Genomic DNA, 16,617 nt, shown 5'->3' with positions numbered 1-16,617 from the left:
CTCTTCATCGTTCAATACTTCCGGTATTGGTCGCGCGAAGTTTTCTCCGTGGGCTTCGGTTTCTCTATATTTAGTGAGCACTGCGGCGTGGAATACCGGGTGAATCTTCCACTGCGGAGGAATTTGGAGTTTGTACGCCAGGGTTCCCACTTTTCCCAGTATCTTGAAAGGGCCATATCGCCTAGGGGCGAGTTTGAACTTAGGATGGGTTGTCCGAATGTGGGTTCCTTCTAGCCATACTTGGTCTCCTTCTTTCCACTGGGGAAGTTTCCTGTGAAGATCCCGGTCTTTGGCGTAGTTGCTGGCTATTTGTAAGCTAGCCGCGGCTTCTTCCTGAACTTCTATGATTGTCTTAATGCGTTCAGCTACCGCAGGTACCTTTGTCTCTAGTGCCGTGTCAGCTGAATAGGGAGGATTGAAACCGTATAGCACTTCGAAAGGGGATTTTCCGGTGGTCGAGTGCTTCCGTGTGTTATGTGAGAATTCGGCGAACGGTAGAAGGTCTACCCAATTGTCTTGATGGTAGTTGCAGAACGTTCTCAGGAATTGTTCGATCTCCTGGTTTACCCGTTCCGTTTCTCCATCTGTTTGGGGATGATACGCCGTGCTGAGAGCGGCGGTGATTCCTAGCCGTTTCCAGAGTTCTCGGGTGAATTTGGCCGCGAATTGAGGGCCCCGATCGGACACTATTTTGGTCGGCAGTCCATGTCGATTGAAAACGTTATTTTGGAAAAGCACGGTTGTTTCTTCTGCCGTGATCGTTTTCTTGCATGGGGTGATGACTATGCCTTTTGACAGACCTTGATCCACTACCACATTAATTGAGTCGAAACCTTTGCTTTCGGGTAGGTCCGTGACGAAATCCGTCGAGATGAATCGCCAGGGAACGTTGGTGGTTTCCAGAGGGTGGATAGGTGGGTGTGTCCTGTGTGTCAAATTCTTCGTAGATTGGCATATGGCGCATCCATCCACGTATTCATGGACGAATTTTGTCATGTTTTGCCACCAGTAGTGTCGTTGCACCATTTCCAATGTTTTTGCTCTACCCGGGTGTCCTACCGCGGGTGCATCATGATGTGTTTTGACGATGAGTCTCCGGATGACGTCATCTTTGGGGACGCATATGTGGCCGTTGCGTCTGGTGATTCCGTCCTCATATGTCCAATGTCCCAATAATCCTCTCATCCCTTGTGGTCCTACTCGTAAGAGTTTTGCAAGAGCTACTCTTGTTAAGGCGTCATGTTCCGATTTCGAGTGTCGGATGAGGGAGATGAGGTTTGAAGAGGCAATTTCCGTGGATTTTATATGCCGTGTCGGGGACGGTTCTACCAATGTTTCGTCGGATTTGTTGAAAAGCTTGGCCGGGAGTAAAATTTGAGATTTGTTGTCAGATTCTACCCCCTCACTTAGATCTGGACGCCTGGACAGAGCATCAGAGTGATTTGTCGATCCTGCTTTATAGCTGAGTGTAAAGTCGAATCTGCTCAAATAAAGGCTCCAACGGGCGTGTCGTCGTGATAGGTCTCGCGCCGTTTGGAAGTGTTCCAGGTTTTTATGATCTGTCCAAATCTCGAAGGGGTGTCGTGCGCCTTCGAGGTAATGATTCCAATGTTCCAACGCTTTGATTATAGCCAAGAGTTCCCGGTCGTGAACGTCGTAATTCCGCTCTGCTGGTGAAAACGATCCAGAGAGGAAAGCGACTGGGTGCCAGTCACCATCTTTTCCTTCTTGTAGAAGGGTAGCTCCATAGGCGATTAGTGATGCGTCCGTTACTAGTCGATATGGGTGCATGGGATCTGGATAGTTCAAGACGGGTTTACTGATAAAAGCTTTCTTTAATCGTTCGAAAGCTTCTTGGCATTTTGTAGTCCAGTTCCATTTCTCGTCCTTTTTGGTGAGGTCATGTAGGGGGCGCGCGATGAGTGAGAACTTGTCAATAAAGCGCCTGTAAAAATTCCCTAGACCCAGGAAGGAGCGAATGTCGCGGACTGTACGTGGGATTGGCCAATCTTTTATTGCGTCCACCTTTGAGTCCTCCATGGCGACATGGTCTTTTGAAATTGTATATCCCAGGTATTGGAGCTTTTCCTTGTAAAACTCGCATTTTTCGGGTTTCAAATATAGATCGTTGTCGCGTAGGATTTGGAAAACCTGGTTTAGGATTTTGACGTGTTCTGCCATGGTTTTGGAGAAGACGAGGATGTCGTCCATATATACGGTTATCTTCCGGGCTGTGATGAGCTCTCTGAAGATCATGTTCATCATAGCTTGGAAGGTGGCTGGTGAGTTGGTCAGGCCGAAAAACATCACCGTGGGTTCGTAAGAACCTAACGGAGTGATGAAGCTCGCCTTCCACTCATCTCCTTCTTTGATGCGTATATTGTTGTATCCCCATCGCACGTCCAATTTGCTAAAAATGATGGCCCCTTTTATCACATCCAGTAGTTCCTGGATTAGTGGAAGGGGGCACACATTCGGGATGGTGTGCGAATTTAAGTGGCGATAGTCCTGTACCGGGCGTAGTTTTCCATCCTTTTTTCCTATAAAGAAAAATGGGGCTGCTGTTTGCGAGGTGGATCGACGGATGGTTCCTCTCTCTAGATGTTCCTTGATGAATTTTCCTAATTCGTCATGTTTCTCTGGGCTCAGGGCGTAGATTTTGGGCACTTGAGGTTTGAAGGTTGGTTTCAAGTCGATGGCATGGTCCCAGTAAGTGTGTTCTGGGAGTCGCTGCGACTTTCGTTCGCTAAAGATGTCCAAAAATTCGTGATGCGCCTTGGGAACTCTTTCCTTTAGATTGGTGACGATAATTTCGTCTTCCAGGTCTTGGTCGAAACTGGCAAATCCTGACGGTTCGGGGGCCAGTTTCCGAATAACTGGGTCCCGGGTGGCCTGTTTTCCTGAGGGTTTGTCTGGGAGATCAGGTTCTCCCTCGTTTGGTGAAAGAGATGGCTTGTCTTGAGCCTTTCGTTTCTCTTCTGCGTATTTCCTTATGTCCTTTAGGAGCCATTTCCTTTTGAGGTATGCTCGTAGTCGGACGCCAAACGTTCCGCTGTGATCGCGGAGTCCTACATCTTCCGATAGTCTTCGGAGATGTTCGAGGCGCTGTTTTTCGCGCTCATTGATGCGTGGTTTGTGCCGTGGCTCCACGTCTGATAACTGCCTGCTGTATGGCGGTTCTTCCCTTGCCCTAGTGAACCCATATGGTTGCTGGCATTTCTGGGGGCACCGATCAAAGTGCACTTCACGTCGCCTCCATTCGATGGAGGGATCGTGGTATTTCAACCAATCTGTTCCCAGGATAAGGTCGTCTTTCCCTAGATTGGAGATAAACATCTGGACGCGCTTGGTATGCGTTCGTCCACTGATGTCCCGAATGGTGAGGTTCACATCCAAGGCGGATCGGATGAGACCTGCTTTGTTAATGGTGTCGTCGACGTTCCGGACGCGAATGGGGTTGTTGAGTGTATAGGTGGGGAAACGATGTTTCTTGACCCAAGTTTCGTTTACTATAACCCCTTCGCAGGCCGAGTCGATGGTTGCCTTTGCTCCAGCGTTTTGACTCCTGTTTGATACTTTCACGTTCAGGCGTATGGGGGTGATGATACGGTCGTTCATTGCTCCGATACGAATACAAGTGCGGGCATCAAACTCGGGTCGTCCTTGACCTCTCTCCTTCGCTGGTGAGGGAGAGGTCAGGAAAAACGCTCCGCGTGTCCCAGGATCACTTCTCTTGCTTCATCTTCCCCTAGTTCTCCGAGTACTGCTCCGATTCGAGCAGAATGACTGACGCTTCCGTCTCCCCGTCGTCCGTTAGGTAACACAGCGCGTTGCCCATGGTTCGTTTGGGGTCGTCCGGATGAGGTAGAGTGAGGACGTTCCATCGAAGGACCAGGTTGTGGTACCCGCTGGTCGTTGCGAGGGACATCCTCTGTCTCCATTCCTCGATATATTCCCGCTTGGTTTCCCATAGCGGGTGCGTCGTCTTCTCCCTCCAAATCAACCGCGCGGTTTCCTCTCCCTGTCGTACCCAGGCGTCTTTTCGAGTTTCCTCGAACTGGGCGAACGCCTCTGCGTGGTGACCAACAGTTAGCGCTAGAGTGCCCTGGTTTTCCGCAGTTGGAACAGGAGGTGGTTCGCTTGCCGTCAAATTTTCTCTTTTGACTTTCGGCGTTACGCTTTCTGGTAGCGTCAATGTCCATGTCAACCACCTGGTTGTTCATTCTGCGAGGGGCGTTTGTGGAATTGTAGCGGGGAGAGATTTGGTTATGAAAACGATTCAGATAATCGCTTCGAAAGGAGGTGGAGTTGGCGAGGATGGCTTTTTGAGCTGTTCTGGCTCGAAGTCGTCCATCTATTTCGCAGGCTGTATTGATCCAGTCCTGAATCGTATCCTTTGGCTGAACTTCCTTGTCGTATATTTTGTCCATGACGCGCGGGTCTAACCCGCGTTGGAAGTAAGGGACTTGCTCTTTATCGGAGATGTCGGCATCGGCGGCGATGAGAATGAATTGGTTGGAGTATTCATCAACCGTCATTCGTCCTTGGGAGAAGGCCATGAGTGCGCTTCGCGCCTTATCGGTCTTGCCCGTCTCCCTGAACTGTAATTTGAACTTGGCTAAAAAGTCCTTCCAGGTGCCTAGATCGGTAGGTGGATCCGCTCCTACTGATTTGAGGAGGAAGTTCTCCGCCCAAGCTCCCGCCGTGCCGTATCTCATGCATGAGAGCACAAGGGATATTTTGTCTTGATCGGTCTTGTACCGATCGGATTCTGCTGCGAAGAGAAGGAGGCATTGGAGCATGAATTTCTGGGATTCAATGCGGTCGCCTGTGTAATTGTCTGGGAGTTTGACTTTTCCTCTTCCGGGTTGTACTGTCGCGGAAGGGGTGTTTGTAGAAGTCGAAGCTTGTCCCGACATTTCGGCGAGTGGTTCGTTTCGGGTGTTGATCGGTGTTTGGTCTGGTGAGTCGGAGTCTGATTCCGAGGTTGTTTCCTCTTGCTCCGAGTCTTCGGGGATTACCGGCGCCGGTTCCCTGTATTGTGGGGCTAGTTCCCACTGAGCTTCTGTTTCGTTCCAAATATCCTCTTCTTCTGTTCCGTCTTCAAGGGTGAAGTAATAACGCCCGTTTCGGTATGAGCAGTTATCGTAATTCGGAGGGGCAGTTCCGTTATTGTCTTCGTAGACCCAGAAGTCCCCTTCGCGCCGGATAGGGCGATTGTTGTGACGGAGTTGGTTATTGATACGTCTAGTGCCGGGTGGGTATTCCTGGCCTAGGTCTTGCTCCAGAGTGTGTGCAGTAACACTTTCTCAATGGGGGTCTATATCCCCACTGAGCAAGGTTATGAGAGAGAGTGTGGCAGCAAGCTAGTGCGAGCAAGGTAGGGGCAGAAGAGTCTATTCTAGTGTTACGACTGCTCGTCGGTAACCCCAAGAGTAGGAGGTTCTTCCCTAGGTCACTCGTGGAGGATGTGTGGAGCGGTGGTCTCGACTGTACGTGTAGCACAGGAGCCAGAAGTGTATTGCGATGTAGCAATGAAGGAGTACTGTAGGAAGACAGTACTGAACGAAGATTCCTGTATGTGAAGATACAGGAGAACGAAGTACTGTGGTAGGAAGACCACAGTGAACGAAGGGCTGTAGTAGGAAGACTACAGCGAACGAAGAGAATAGACTGAAGATCCTCAGCCTATTCTATGGGCCTTTTATACTACTTTGGGAAGTAGGGCGTGAGAATACCGAATATGTATCTGTAGGTATTCTCTAAGTCGTCTCTCTCAATAACGACTACTCTTGTGCTTCTCCGTTGGTCTCCTTCCGGCCAGGAGAGACTAGGAGGTTCATGCCCTGCGTGTGAGTAATTTATAAGGCGGCGTTCCATGCCCGCTAATACAATAGGCCCGTGATACTCGACCAACGATAAGGTGATCCGTTGGGAGTGGATGACCAAGGTTAATATCTGTACCTTGGTGTACGCCTCAGCCTGTGAGGCCGCGTGATATTTGTGATGATCGTGTCGGTATAGACCGCCGTTAAGGCCCGACAGAACGTGATCATAACAATACCAAGGTCTTCATGGTCTCTTGTGGCAGCTGCCAAGCTGCCAAAAAAGCAGCTGAGGGCATCAATGCACATTTTTCTCTTTCTATGTCCCTTTTAAAGGCAGCTCAAAAGTCAGCAAAAGAGCTACAAGATAATGGTATAGGCATATATAAAAGAGAGTAATGTGCTGAAACAGTATCTAATGTGCCACATCTTTACCTTCTTACTGATAGAGCAGTAGTACTTACTATTTCTTACTGATAATTAAAGACTTTTTAATATAGAATTAGTGCTAATATCATGAAATTAGAAACCAATCTAATACTCACAATGTGTTGCTCCCAATTAGGAAATTGAACACTTTTAGATACTTTTAGACACTATTAGATATAATCCAGAGCTAATACAAGGGAGTGGTTTTCCAGATGTTAGTACACTTCACATGCTTGGCATATTTGGTCGGCTTCGGTGTCCCGAATCGGAGGCAGCTGAACACTTTGTTGACTCGGAATGGATCTGTCATTCTATTTCTTATTGTCCTTATGACTTCTGTTGACCTATCCTTTGTTATCCTCAGAGCTCCCAAGTTTCCAAATGGTTTACCCATGTGGCATGTGGTTCTTATCTCCAGGTCCATGTGGACTCACCTTGGCAATCTCTCCACTTATTTAGACTTTGGAGTCATTCCATTTCCCCAGAAGATGTCAAATTCTGTGGCAACACTGTTCTGACACAGAAAGCACACACCACCAAGGGCCTGTCGACTGAGGAACTCATGCACAGAGTCAATGATGAATGCCTGGCCCATGGATTTCCTACCAAATATGACCTCCCACCTTATAAAAAACAAATGGCATAACCAGACCCATCTACCAAGCAGACCAAATAATGAATTTGCCAAAGTTTCAAGGCACTAAATAACCTCACAAGTGTTCCCCCGATGCCACAGGGCAACACCTATGCAAAGCAGCAGGCACTTGTAGGATATTGGTGGGTCACCATTTTTGACTTTGCATCTGGATTTTATGCTTGTCCCATAGCCGAAGAGGATCAGCCATACATCTGCTTCTATATAGCAGGATAAGGATACTACAAATACCTCCACATGCTATGCGGCCTTACTGGTGCATCATCCCACTTCATGAGCATGACCGCCGCTGCCCTTGGCAACCTTGTAGGAACACTCTGCCAGCTGTTTGTTGATGATGGTAGCATCCCAGGCAACAAGTTTGATGACACAATTATTATGATCACAACTATCGGGCCTTAACGGCGGTCTATTCCGATACGATCATCACAAATACTAGGCGGCCTCATAGGTTGAGGCATACATCAAGGTACAGGTAATAACCCTGGTCATCCTTTCCCAACGGATCACCCATTGTTGGTCAAGTATCACAAGCCTTTATTGCAGCAGGCATTCCTTCCTGCCTTACAAACTACTTACATGCAGAGCATGGAGCTCCTAGTCTTTTCTAGCTAGAAGGAGACGATCGGAGAAGCACAAGAGTGGTCATCCTAAGAGATGTTACGACTGCTCGTCGGTAACCCCAAGAGTAGGAGGTTCTTCCCTATGTCACTCGTGGAGGATGTGTGGAACGGTGGTCTCAACTGTACGTGTAGCACAGGAGCCAGAAGTGTATTGCGATATAGCAATGAAGACTGTAGTAGGAAGGCTACAGTGGATGAGGGTGCTGTGGTAGGAAGACCACAACGAACGAAGAGAATAGACTGAAGAACCTCAGCCTACTCTATGGGCCTTTTATACTACTTTAGGAAGTAGGGCGTGAGAATACCATATATGTATCCGTAGGTATACTCTAAGTCGTTCTCTCTCAATAACGACTACTCTTGTGTTTCTCCGTTAGTCTCTTTCCGGCCAGGAAAGACTAGGAGCTCAATGCCCGATGTGTGAGTAGTTTGTAAGGCGGCGTTCCATGCCCGCTACGCAATAGGCCCGTGATACTCGACCAACGATAAGGTGATCCGTTGGGAGTGGATGACCAAGGTTACTATCTGTACCTTGTTTGTACGCCTCACCTTGTGAGGCCGCTTGATATTTGTGATGATCGTGTCGGAATAGACCGCCCTTAAGGCCCGACAGAACGTGATCATAACAATACCCCCTTTCTACGTCCTATTCACCTGGTAGGACAATGCTTTGCGCTTCATCGCCACTCCATATATGATTTGCTTTCTTGATCCAAAAACGGTCTCCGGATACGACTTCCGGGACATGACTTTGTTTTCTGGGAGGAAGACCGACTTACGTCATTTGATCCTCTAGGAGTTTTCCATCTCCGTTGAGCTGTTTGTTTCTCGGCCATAACGCAGGGGTATCCAAGCCCTGGGCCACTAGGATGTTCTTCCTTCACCCGTAAGGATTGATTTTGCCGCGGCAATTCCATCGCGGTCTTACTTCCAGCCTCCTCTGGAACAGCATCAAGAAAGGCGTATGAATGCGAGTGGTGTGTGGATGAATAGAAACTCTAGCATGTGGGTTCCGATTCGTGTCATCAGGTTCTTCTTCTTCCTTCTCCGAGGGCCAAACCTCAGTGTTTCCAGGATAGTCGTTATCCTCGTGATTTTTGTTGTTCCTCTTGGCGTTCAGAGGATGGCGTCCACGGGCAAGTAGGTTGATCGCTTTACAAAGGCTTAGGCCTACTTCCCCAGACTACCATCTTAACATCCCAAGCAGTATCGCTCCCATACGGTGAGCTCATCTCCGGTGAGGTTGCAGCCATAAATCCCAAGCAGTATTGCCCCCATAAGGTGGGCTCATCTCCGGTGAGTTAGTTCGACGTCCAGAGTTTGTTTGATTCACTATGCGTATTGGGTTTGAGGCAAGGATGTGAAGAGAATTAGACTTGAAGGGTGCCGTGAGGAGCAAGGAGGAGTCTGACTCCTTCTCCGGATCGGCCCGTTCGCTTGCACGAATGGACATTAAGACCACAGCTGATATATTGGTCGGGTCGCGAGATATATCCACGACTAGCAGTTTAAACGTCTTGCCGGACGTTCCGTAGTTTATCGTCGTTGCGGACGACAGTAGTTTTACATCGTTTCGGATGTTATTAAGGCGCCCTGCGCTGCCTTGTAGTTTACTTCTAGGTCATTTGCGGACCTTCTTCATCATCAACATGGAATATCTGTGGGAAAAAGATGTTTCTGCACGCCGGAATTTCCATCGGTTGTGTGCATAGGGCCCTAGACCAGACTTTATCCCGCAGATTTCCACTGAGGCATGATGGGAACGGTTTATGCTATATCAAACCGGATAACTTATACGTCTCAATATTAGGAGACCGCTCAGTTTAATGCCGTGAGGTAGGCATCCTCGCAGTTTAATGCCGTGCGATAAGCGACTTTTGCAGTTTAACGCCGTGCTTTAGGCGAGCTATCGTCTGACTATGTCCCTCGAGTCACGATAGGCTTTTCCTCCGAGGATGAGGGTAGTTTAATGTCATTTCGGACATTATCATCGTCGTTCTCGTCAAGGACGACGTTGATGATGATCCCTATACTGAAAAGGGACGAGTAGTTTAACGTCATCTCGGACGGTTGGTGACCACGGTCTTGGTCAACAACCACAACTCCTATTCGGTAAGGAGCACGTAGTTTAATGTCATCGCGGACCGATTGACAGCATGGCGGTCAATCCACAACTCCTATGCGGTAAGGAGCAAATAGTTTTCCGTCATTGCGGACGCATTGGTGTCCAGGGGATTGGACATCAATGACAACCCCTAAGTCCAGGGGCACTAGTTTAACGTCGTTGCGGACACGCGGTATCTTGTCAAGATCGCCACGCACAATCCCTATACTTGAAGGGACAAGTAGTTTAGCGTCGTTTCGGACGCGTGGGGATAACCTTGATTTCCACCACGCACAATCCCTATGCTTAAAGGGACAAGTAGTTTAAAGTCATTCCGGACTAGGAGGCATCCCAATATTGAGACACATCCTACGATCCCTAGAACGAAGGGACAGTAGTTTTACATCGTTTCGGATGCCCGTAGTTTACCGTCGTTGCGGACGTCGATGCCATTGGCCTCGAACAATCCCTATGTGGAAAGGGACAATAGTTTAGCGTCATCGCGGACATTGTTTCGCCACAAATATTGTGGAAAAACAATGCTTAGTTTAACGTCATCCCGGACGCTCCGTAGTTTATCGTCGTTGCGGACGACATGTGGCGGAATAGACTTGTGAGTGGCCCCCTCTTGCCGTTCTTCCGCTATGCGGGCCAGACGAGAGTCGCGTGATCTAGTCCCTTCCTACTAGATCTTCGACTCAAGGCACGTGTCCTAGTTGCCTCCTGACTAGGTCTTGGAGCGGAATTTCTTGTACTTCGACTCCAGGACTAGACTGAGCGCTCCATGAAGAGATGCTTGCTCTTCCATGTCCCCAGACCCCTCGCTTGGATTTGAACCAAGACGACCCGATATTCTTTTACCGAAAAGCGAGTGAATATCGGAAGCGCTTCGACCTCTTATAGGCAGGGTTCTGCGACGCGGATCCTCCCGAAAATCCGCGCTTCACCAGAATGCAACCACGCTCCTTGGGTCAATGGTAGTTTTATGTCATTCTCGGATGATGGATAGTTTTCTGTCGTTTTGGACGAGGATAGTTTTCCGTCGTTTCGGACGAGGATAGTTTTCCGTCGTTTCGGACGAAGACTAGTTTAACGTCATTGCGGACCCTAGTAGTTTATAGTCATTGCGGACCAAGCCTTTGGTAGTTTTACATCGTTCCGGATGTATTTTATGGCCTCGCATCAATTTGGAAGACTTGTGAAGTAGAGGCGGCCCGCTCTCTACATCATCTCATGCGCCAGCTGTAGGATCCCCTAATGCGGAAACGATCCTGTAAAACGGGAGATCCAAAGTGGGACGTCCCAAAACACCAGTCAGACCTTGACTGTGAGGGTTCACTTAACGAGTTGTGCATCATAATTTCTTGGCTCGGACTTGCAACCGGTTATGTATGGGCGCTTCGCCTGTACCAAGGCGAAGAGCCGGCTTGTCGACACCTACGAGTAGAGTATATGTCATGTAGAGGGTTCCCTAATGCAGAAAAAACCCTGTAAAACTGAGGATCCAAATGGGACGCTCGATGCATCTGTCAGATTAACTCCTTGACAGCGAGGATGTGAAAGGTTCCGCCGTAGGTCGTACGTGGAATTATGCCCGCTGTTGTCCTTGATTCGTACCATCATTTGAACCTAGGACTAAAATGGTCAGGTACTTCCCCTGCCTTCTTATCTTTTCACAGTTTTAAGACATGCAGGTCCGATAGTTTAGACGTCATTCCGGACGTGGGGTAGTTTAACGTCTCTTTCGGACGAGGTCGTACAGTTTAACGTCTTGAGGGACGATCCTAGTTTTACGTCGTTGCGGACGATCGATAGTTTAAGGTCATTTCGGACCCTAGTAGGGGTAGGAGTTCCTCAACTTCCTTACCCCCTTTCTCGCTCCGCGACTGCCCTTCTCTAGTAGTCATAGGGTCCTTGATACCCATCGCCCCCTTCATCAGGTCGATAATACGGATCGGCGTCGTCGTAGTTTCCAGGGTCGTCTAAAGCGTCCCATGCATCGAGCTCGGATCGAGTCCAAGAGCGATTTCTTCTAGCCTCCGAATCAGCGCGGCGAGTTCTGCGGCTACTTCGGTTATTCTGTCCCTCGTCTGTACGAAGTCGAGCACTAGGAGGAGGCGTTCCAGGCCGGTGTCGAACACTCCCGCCAGTAGTTGTTCCGCGGCGGAGGGTTGCCTGGGTTCTGTTATGATCACGTTCTGTCGGGCCTTAACGGCGGTCTATACCGACACGATCATCACAAATATCAAGCGGCCTCACTAGGTGAGGCGTACAAACAAGGTACAGATAGTAACCTTGGTCATCCACTCCCAACGGATCATCTTATCGTTGGTCGAGTATCACGGGCCTATTGTGTAGCGGGCATGGAACGCCGCCTTACAAACTACTCACACATCGGGCATTGAGCTCCTAGTCGTTCCTGGCCGGAAGGAGACTAACGGGGAAACACAAGAGTAGTCGTTATTGAGAGAGACGACTTAGAGTATACCTACGGATACATATATGGTATTCTCACGCCCTACTTCCTAAAGTAGTATAAAAGGCCCATAGAGTAGGCTGAGGTTCTTCAGTCTATTCTCTTCGTTCGTTGTGGTCTTCCTACCACAGCACCCTCATCCACTGTAGTCTTCTCACTACAGTCTTCATTGCTATATCGCAATACACTTCTGGCTCCTGTGCTACACGTACAGTTGAGACCACCGTTCCACCCATCCTCCACGAGTGACCTAGGGAAGAACCTCCTACTCTTGGGGTTACCGACGAGCAGTCGTAACACTAGAATAGACTCTTCTGCCCCTACCTTGCTCGCACTAGCTTGCTGCCACACTCTCTCTCATAACCTTGCTCAGTGGGGATATAGACCCCCATTGAGAAAGCGTTACTGCACACACTCTGGAGCAAGACCTAGGCCAGGAATATCCACCCGGCACTAGACGTATCAATAACCAACTCCGTCACAACAATCGCCCTATCCGGCGCGAAGGGGACTTCTGGGTCTACGAAGACAATAACAGAACTGCCCCTCCGAATTACGATAACTGCTCATACCGAAACGGGCGTTATTACTTCACTCTTGAAGACGGAACAGAAGAAGAGGATATTTGGAACGAAACAGAAGCTCAGTGGGAACTAGCCCCACAATACAGGGAACCGGCGCCGGTAATCCCCGAAGACTCGGAGCAAGAGGAAACAACCTCGGAGTCAGACTCCGACTCACCAAACCAAACACCGATCAACACCCGAAACGAACCACTCGCCGAAATGTCGGGACAAGCTTTGACTTCTACAAACACCCCTTCCGCGACAGTACAACCCGGAAGAGGAAAAGTCAAACTCCCAGACAATTACACAGGCGACCGCATTGAATCCCAGAAATTCATGCTCCAATGCCTCCTTCTTTTCGCAGCAGAATCCGATCGGTACAAGACCGATCAAGACAAAATATCCCTTGTGCTCTCATGCATGAGATACGGCACGGCGGGAGCTTGGGCGGAGAACTTCCTCCTCAAATCAGTAGGAGCAGATCCACCTACCGATCTAGGCACCTGGAAGGACTTTTTAGCCAAGTTCAAATTACAGTTCAGGGAGACGGGCAAGACCGACAAGGCGCGAAGCGCACTTATGGCCTTCTCCCAAGGACGAATGACGGTTGATGAATACTCCAACCAATTCATTCTCATCGCCGCCGATGCCGACATCTCCGATAAAGAGCAAGTCCCTTACTTCCAACGCGGGCTAGACCCGCGCGTCATGGACAAAATATACGACAAGGAAGTTCAGCCAAAGGATACGATTCAGGACTGGATCAATACAGCCTGCGAAATAGATGGACGACTTCGAGCCAGAACAGCTCAAAAAGCCATCCTCGCCAACTCCACCTCCTTTCGAAGCGATTATCTGAATCGTTTTCATAACCAAATCTCTCCCCGCTACAATTCCACAAACGCCCCTCGCAGAATGAACAACCAAGTTGTTGACATGGACATTGACGCAACACGCAAGCGCAATGCCCGTAGCCAAAAGCGGAAATATGACGGCAAGCCTCCTGGCGCCTGTTACCATTGCAAGAAAACAGGACACTGGAATGCTGACTGCCCATCATTACGCAGAGGCGTTCAACCGATTCGAGGAAACTCGAAAAGACGCATGGGTACAACAGGGAGAAGAAACCGCGCGGTTGATCTGGAGGGAGAAGACAACGCACCCGCTATGGGAAACCAAGCGGGAATATATCGAGGAATGGAGACAGAGGATGTTCATCGCAACAACCAGCGGGTACCACAACCTGGTCCTTCGATGGAACGTCCTCACTCTACCCCATCCGGACGACCCCAGACGAACCATGGGCAGCGCACTATGCTACCTAACGGACGACGGGGAGACGGAGGCGTCAGTCATTCTGCTCGAATCGGAGCAGTGCTCGGAGAATTAGGAGAAGATGAAGCCAGAGAAGTAATCTTGGGACACGCGGAGCGTTTTTCCTGACCTCTCCCTCACCAGCGAAGGAGAGAGGTCAAGGACGACCCGAGTTTGATGCCCGCACTTGTATTCGTATCGGAGCAATGAACGACCGTATCATCACCCCCATACGCCTGAACGTGAAAGTATCAAACAGGAGTCAATACGCTGGAGCAAAAGCAACCATCGACTCGGCCTGCGAAGGGGTTATAGTAAACGAAACTTGGGTCAAGAAACATCGTTTCCCCACCTATACACTCAATAACCCCATTCGCGTCCGGAACGTCGATGACACCATTAACAAAGCGGGTCTCATCCGATCCGCCTTGGATGTGAACCTCACCATTCGGGACATCAGTGGACGAACGCATACTGAGCGCGTCCAGATGTTTATCTCCAATCTAGGGAAGGACGACCTTATCCTGGGAACAGATTGGTTGAAATACCACGATCCCTCCATCGAATGGAGGCGACGTGAAGTGCACTTTGATCGGTGCCCCCAGAAATGCCAGCAACCATATGGGTTCACCAGGGCAAGGGAAGAACCGCCATACAGCAGGCGGTTATCAAACGTGGAGCCACGGCACAAACCACGCATCAATGAGCGCGAAAAACAGCGCCTAGAACATCTCCGAAGACTATCGGAAGATGTAGGACTCCGCGACCATAGCGGAACGTTTGGTGTCCGACTACGAGCATACCTCAAAAGGAAATGGCTCCTAAAGGACATAAGGAAATACGCAGAAGAGAAACGAAAGGCTCAAGACAAGCCATCTCTTTCACCAAACGAGGGAGAACCTGATCTCCCAGACAAACCCTCAGGAAAACAGGCCACCCGGGACCCAGTTATTCGGAAACTGGCCCCCGAACCGTCAGGATTTGCCAGCTTCGACCAAGACCTGGAAGACGAAATTATCGTCACCAATCTAAAGGAAAGAGTTCCCAAGGCGCATCACGAATTTTTGGACATCTTTAGCGAACGAAAGTCGCAGCGCCTCCCAGAACACACTTACTGGGATCATGCCATTGACTTAAAACCAACCTTCAAACCTCAAGTGCCCAAAATCTACGCCCTGAGCCCAGAAAAACACGACGAATTGGGAAAATTCATCAAGGAACATCTGGAAAGAGGAACTATCCGTCGATCCACCTCGCAAACAGCAGCCCCATTTTTCTTCATAGGAAAAAAAGATGGAAAACTACGCCTGGTACAGGACTATCGCCACTTGAATTCGCACACCATCCCGAATGTGTGCCCCCTTCCACTAATCCAAGAACTACTGGACGTGATAAAAGGGGCCGTCATTTTTAGCAAATTGGATGTGCGATGGGGATACAACAATATACGCATCAAGGAGGGAGATGAGTGGAAGGCGAGCTTCATCACTCCGTTAGGTTCTTACGAACCTACGGTGATATTTTTCGGCCTAACCAACTCACCAGCCACCTTCCAAGCTATGATGAACATGATCTTCAGGGAGCTCATCACAGCCCGGAAGATAACCGTATATATGGACGACATCCTCGTCTTCTCCAAAACCATGGCGGAACATGTCAAAATCCTAAACCAGGTTTTCCAAATCCTACGCGACAACGATCTATATTTAAAACCCGAAAAATGTGAGTTTTACAAGGAAAAACTCCAATATCTGGGATATACAATTTCAAAAGACCATGTCGCCATGGAGGACTCAAAGGTGGACGCGATAAAAGATTGGCCAATTCCACGCACAGTCCGCGACATTCGCTCCTTCCTGGGCCTAGGGAATTTTTACAGGCGCTTTATTGACAAGTTCTCACTCATCGCACGCCCCCTACATGACCTTACCAAAAAGGACGAGAAATGGAACTGGACTGCAAAATGCCAAGAAGCTTTCGAACGGTTAAAGAAAGCTTTTATCAGTAAACCCGTCTTGAACTATCCAGACCCCATGCACCCATATCGATTAGTAACGGACGCATCACTAATCGCCTATGGAGCTACCCTTCTACAAGAAGGAAAAGATGGCGACTGGCACCCAGTCGCTTTCCTCTCTGGATCATTTTCACCAGCAGAGCGAAATTACGATGTTCACGACCGGGAACTCTTGGCTATAATAAAAGCATTGGAACACTGGAATCACTACCTCGAAGGCGCGCGACACCCCTTCGAGATTTGGACAGATTATAAAAACCTGGAACATTTCCAAACGGCGCGAGACCTATCACGACGACACGCCCGTTGGAGCCTTTATTTGAGCAGATTCGACTTTACACTCAGCTATAAAGCAGGATCAACAAATCACTCCGATGCTCTGTCCAGGCGTCCAGATCTAAGTGAGGGGGTAGAATCTGACAACAAATCTCAAATTTTACTCCCGGCCAAGCTTTTCAACAAATCCGACGAAACATTAGTAGAACCATCCCCGACACGGCATATAAAGTCCACGGAAATCGCCTCCTCAAACCTCATTTCCCTCATCCGACACTCGAAATCGGAACATGATGCCCTAACGAGGGTAGCCCTCGCAAGGCTCTTACGAG

At 49.2% G+C, this 16,617-nt stretch overlaps 4 protein-coding genes across 4 annotated transcripts; 2 read left to right on the top strand and 2 right to left on the bottom strand.

Moving 5' to 3' along the window:
• Positions 1 to 3,240: 3,240 nt before the first annotated feature.
• HETIRDRAFT_50745 (uncharacterized protein) lies at positions 3,241 to 3,618 on the bottom strand (the record flags this gene model as incomplete). The annotated part of the gene is made up of 1 exon (XM_009550494.1): positions 3,241 to 3,618. A coding segment is annotated over one exon (378 nt), but the record flags the coding sequence as incomplete, so codon positions are not given.
• A 77-nt stretch (positions 3,619 to 3,695) lies between these two features.
• Positions 3,696 to 4,919, bottom strand: HETIRDRAFT_324479 (uncharacterized protein; the record flags this gene model as incomplete). Its single annotated transcript, XM_009550620.1, has 1 exon — positions 3,696 to 4,919. The coding sequence occupies one exon, from the start codon at positions 4,917 to 4,919 to the stop codon at positions 3,696 to 3,698; it is 1,224 nt and encodes a 407-aa protein (XP_009548915.1).
• A 7,978-nt stretch (positions 4,920 to 12,897) lies between these two features.
• Positions 12,898 to 14,121, top strand: HETIRDRAFT_324811 (uncharacterized protein; the record flags this gene model as incomplete). Its single annotated transcript, XM_009550619.1, has 1 exon — positions 12,898 to 14,121. The coding sequence occupies one exon, from the start codon at positions 12,898 to 12,900 to the stop codon at positions 14,119 to 14,121; it is 1,224 nt and encodes a 407-aa protein (XP_009548914.1).
• A 77-nt stretch (positions 14,122 to 14,198) lies between these two features.
• HETIRDRAFT_50280 (uncharacterized protein) lies at positions 14,199 to 14,576 on the top strand (the record flags this gene model as incomplete). Its single annotated transcript, XM_009550477.1, has 1 exon — positions 14,199 to 14,576. A coding segment is annotated over one exon (378 nt), but the record flags the coding sequence as incomplete, so codon positions are not given.
• Positions 14,577 to 16,617: the final 2,041 nt, after the last annotated feature.

Source organism: Heterobasidion irregulare (genome assembly GCF_000320585.1).
Source record: "Heterobasidion irregulare TC 32-1 unplaced genomic scaffold scaffold_08, whole genome shotgun sequence".
NCBI classification, from domain to species: domain Eukaryota; kingdom Fungi; phylum Basidiomycota; class Agaricomycetes; order Russulales; family Bondarzewiaceae; genus Heterobasidion; species Heterobasidion irregulare.
The sequence above is the reverse complement of the archived record's forward strand: the minus strand, read 5'-3'. Positions and strand labels throughout refer to the sequence as shown.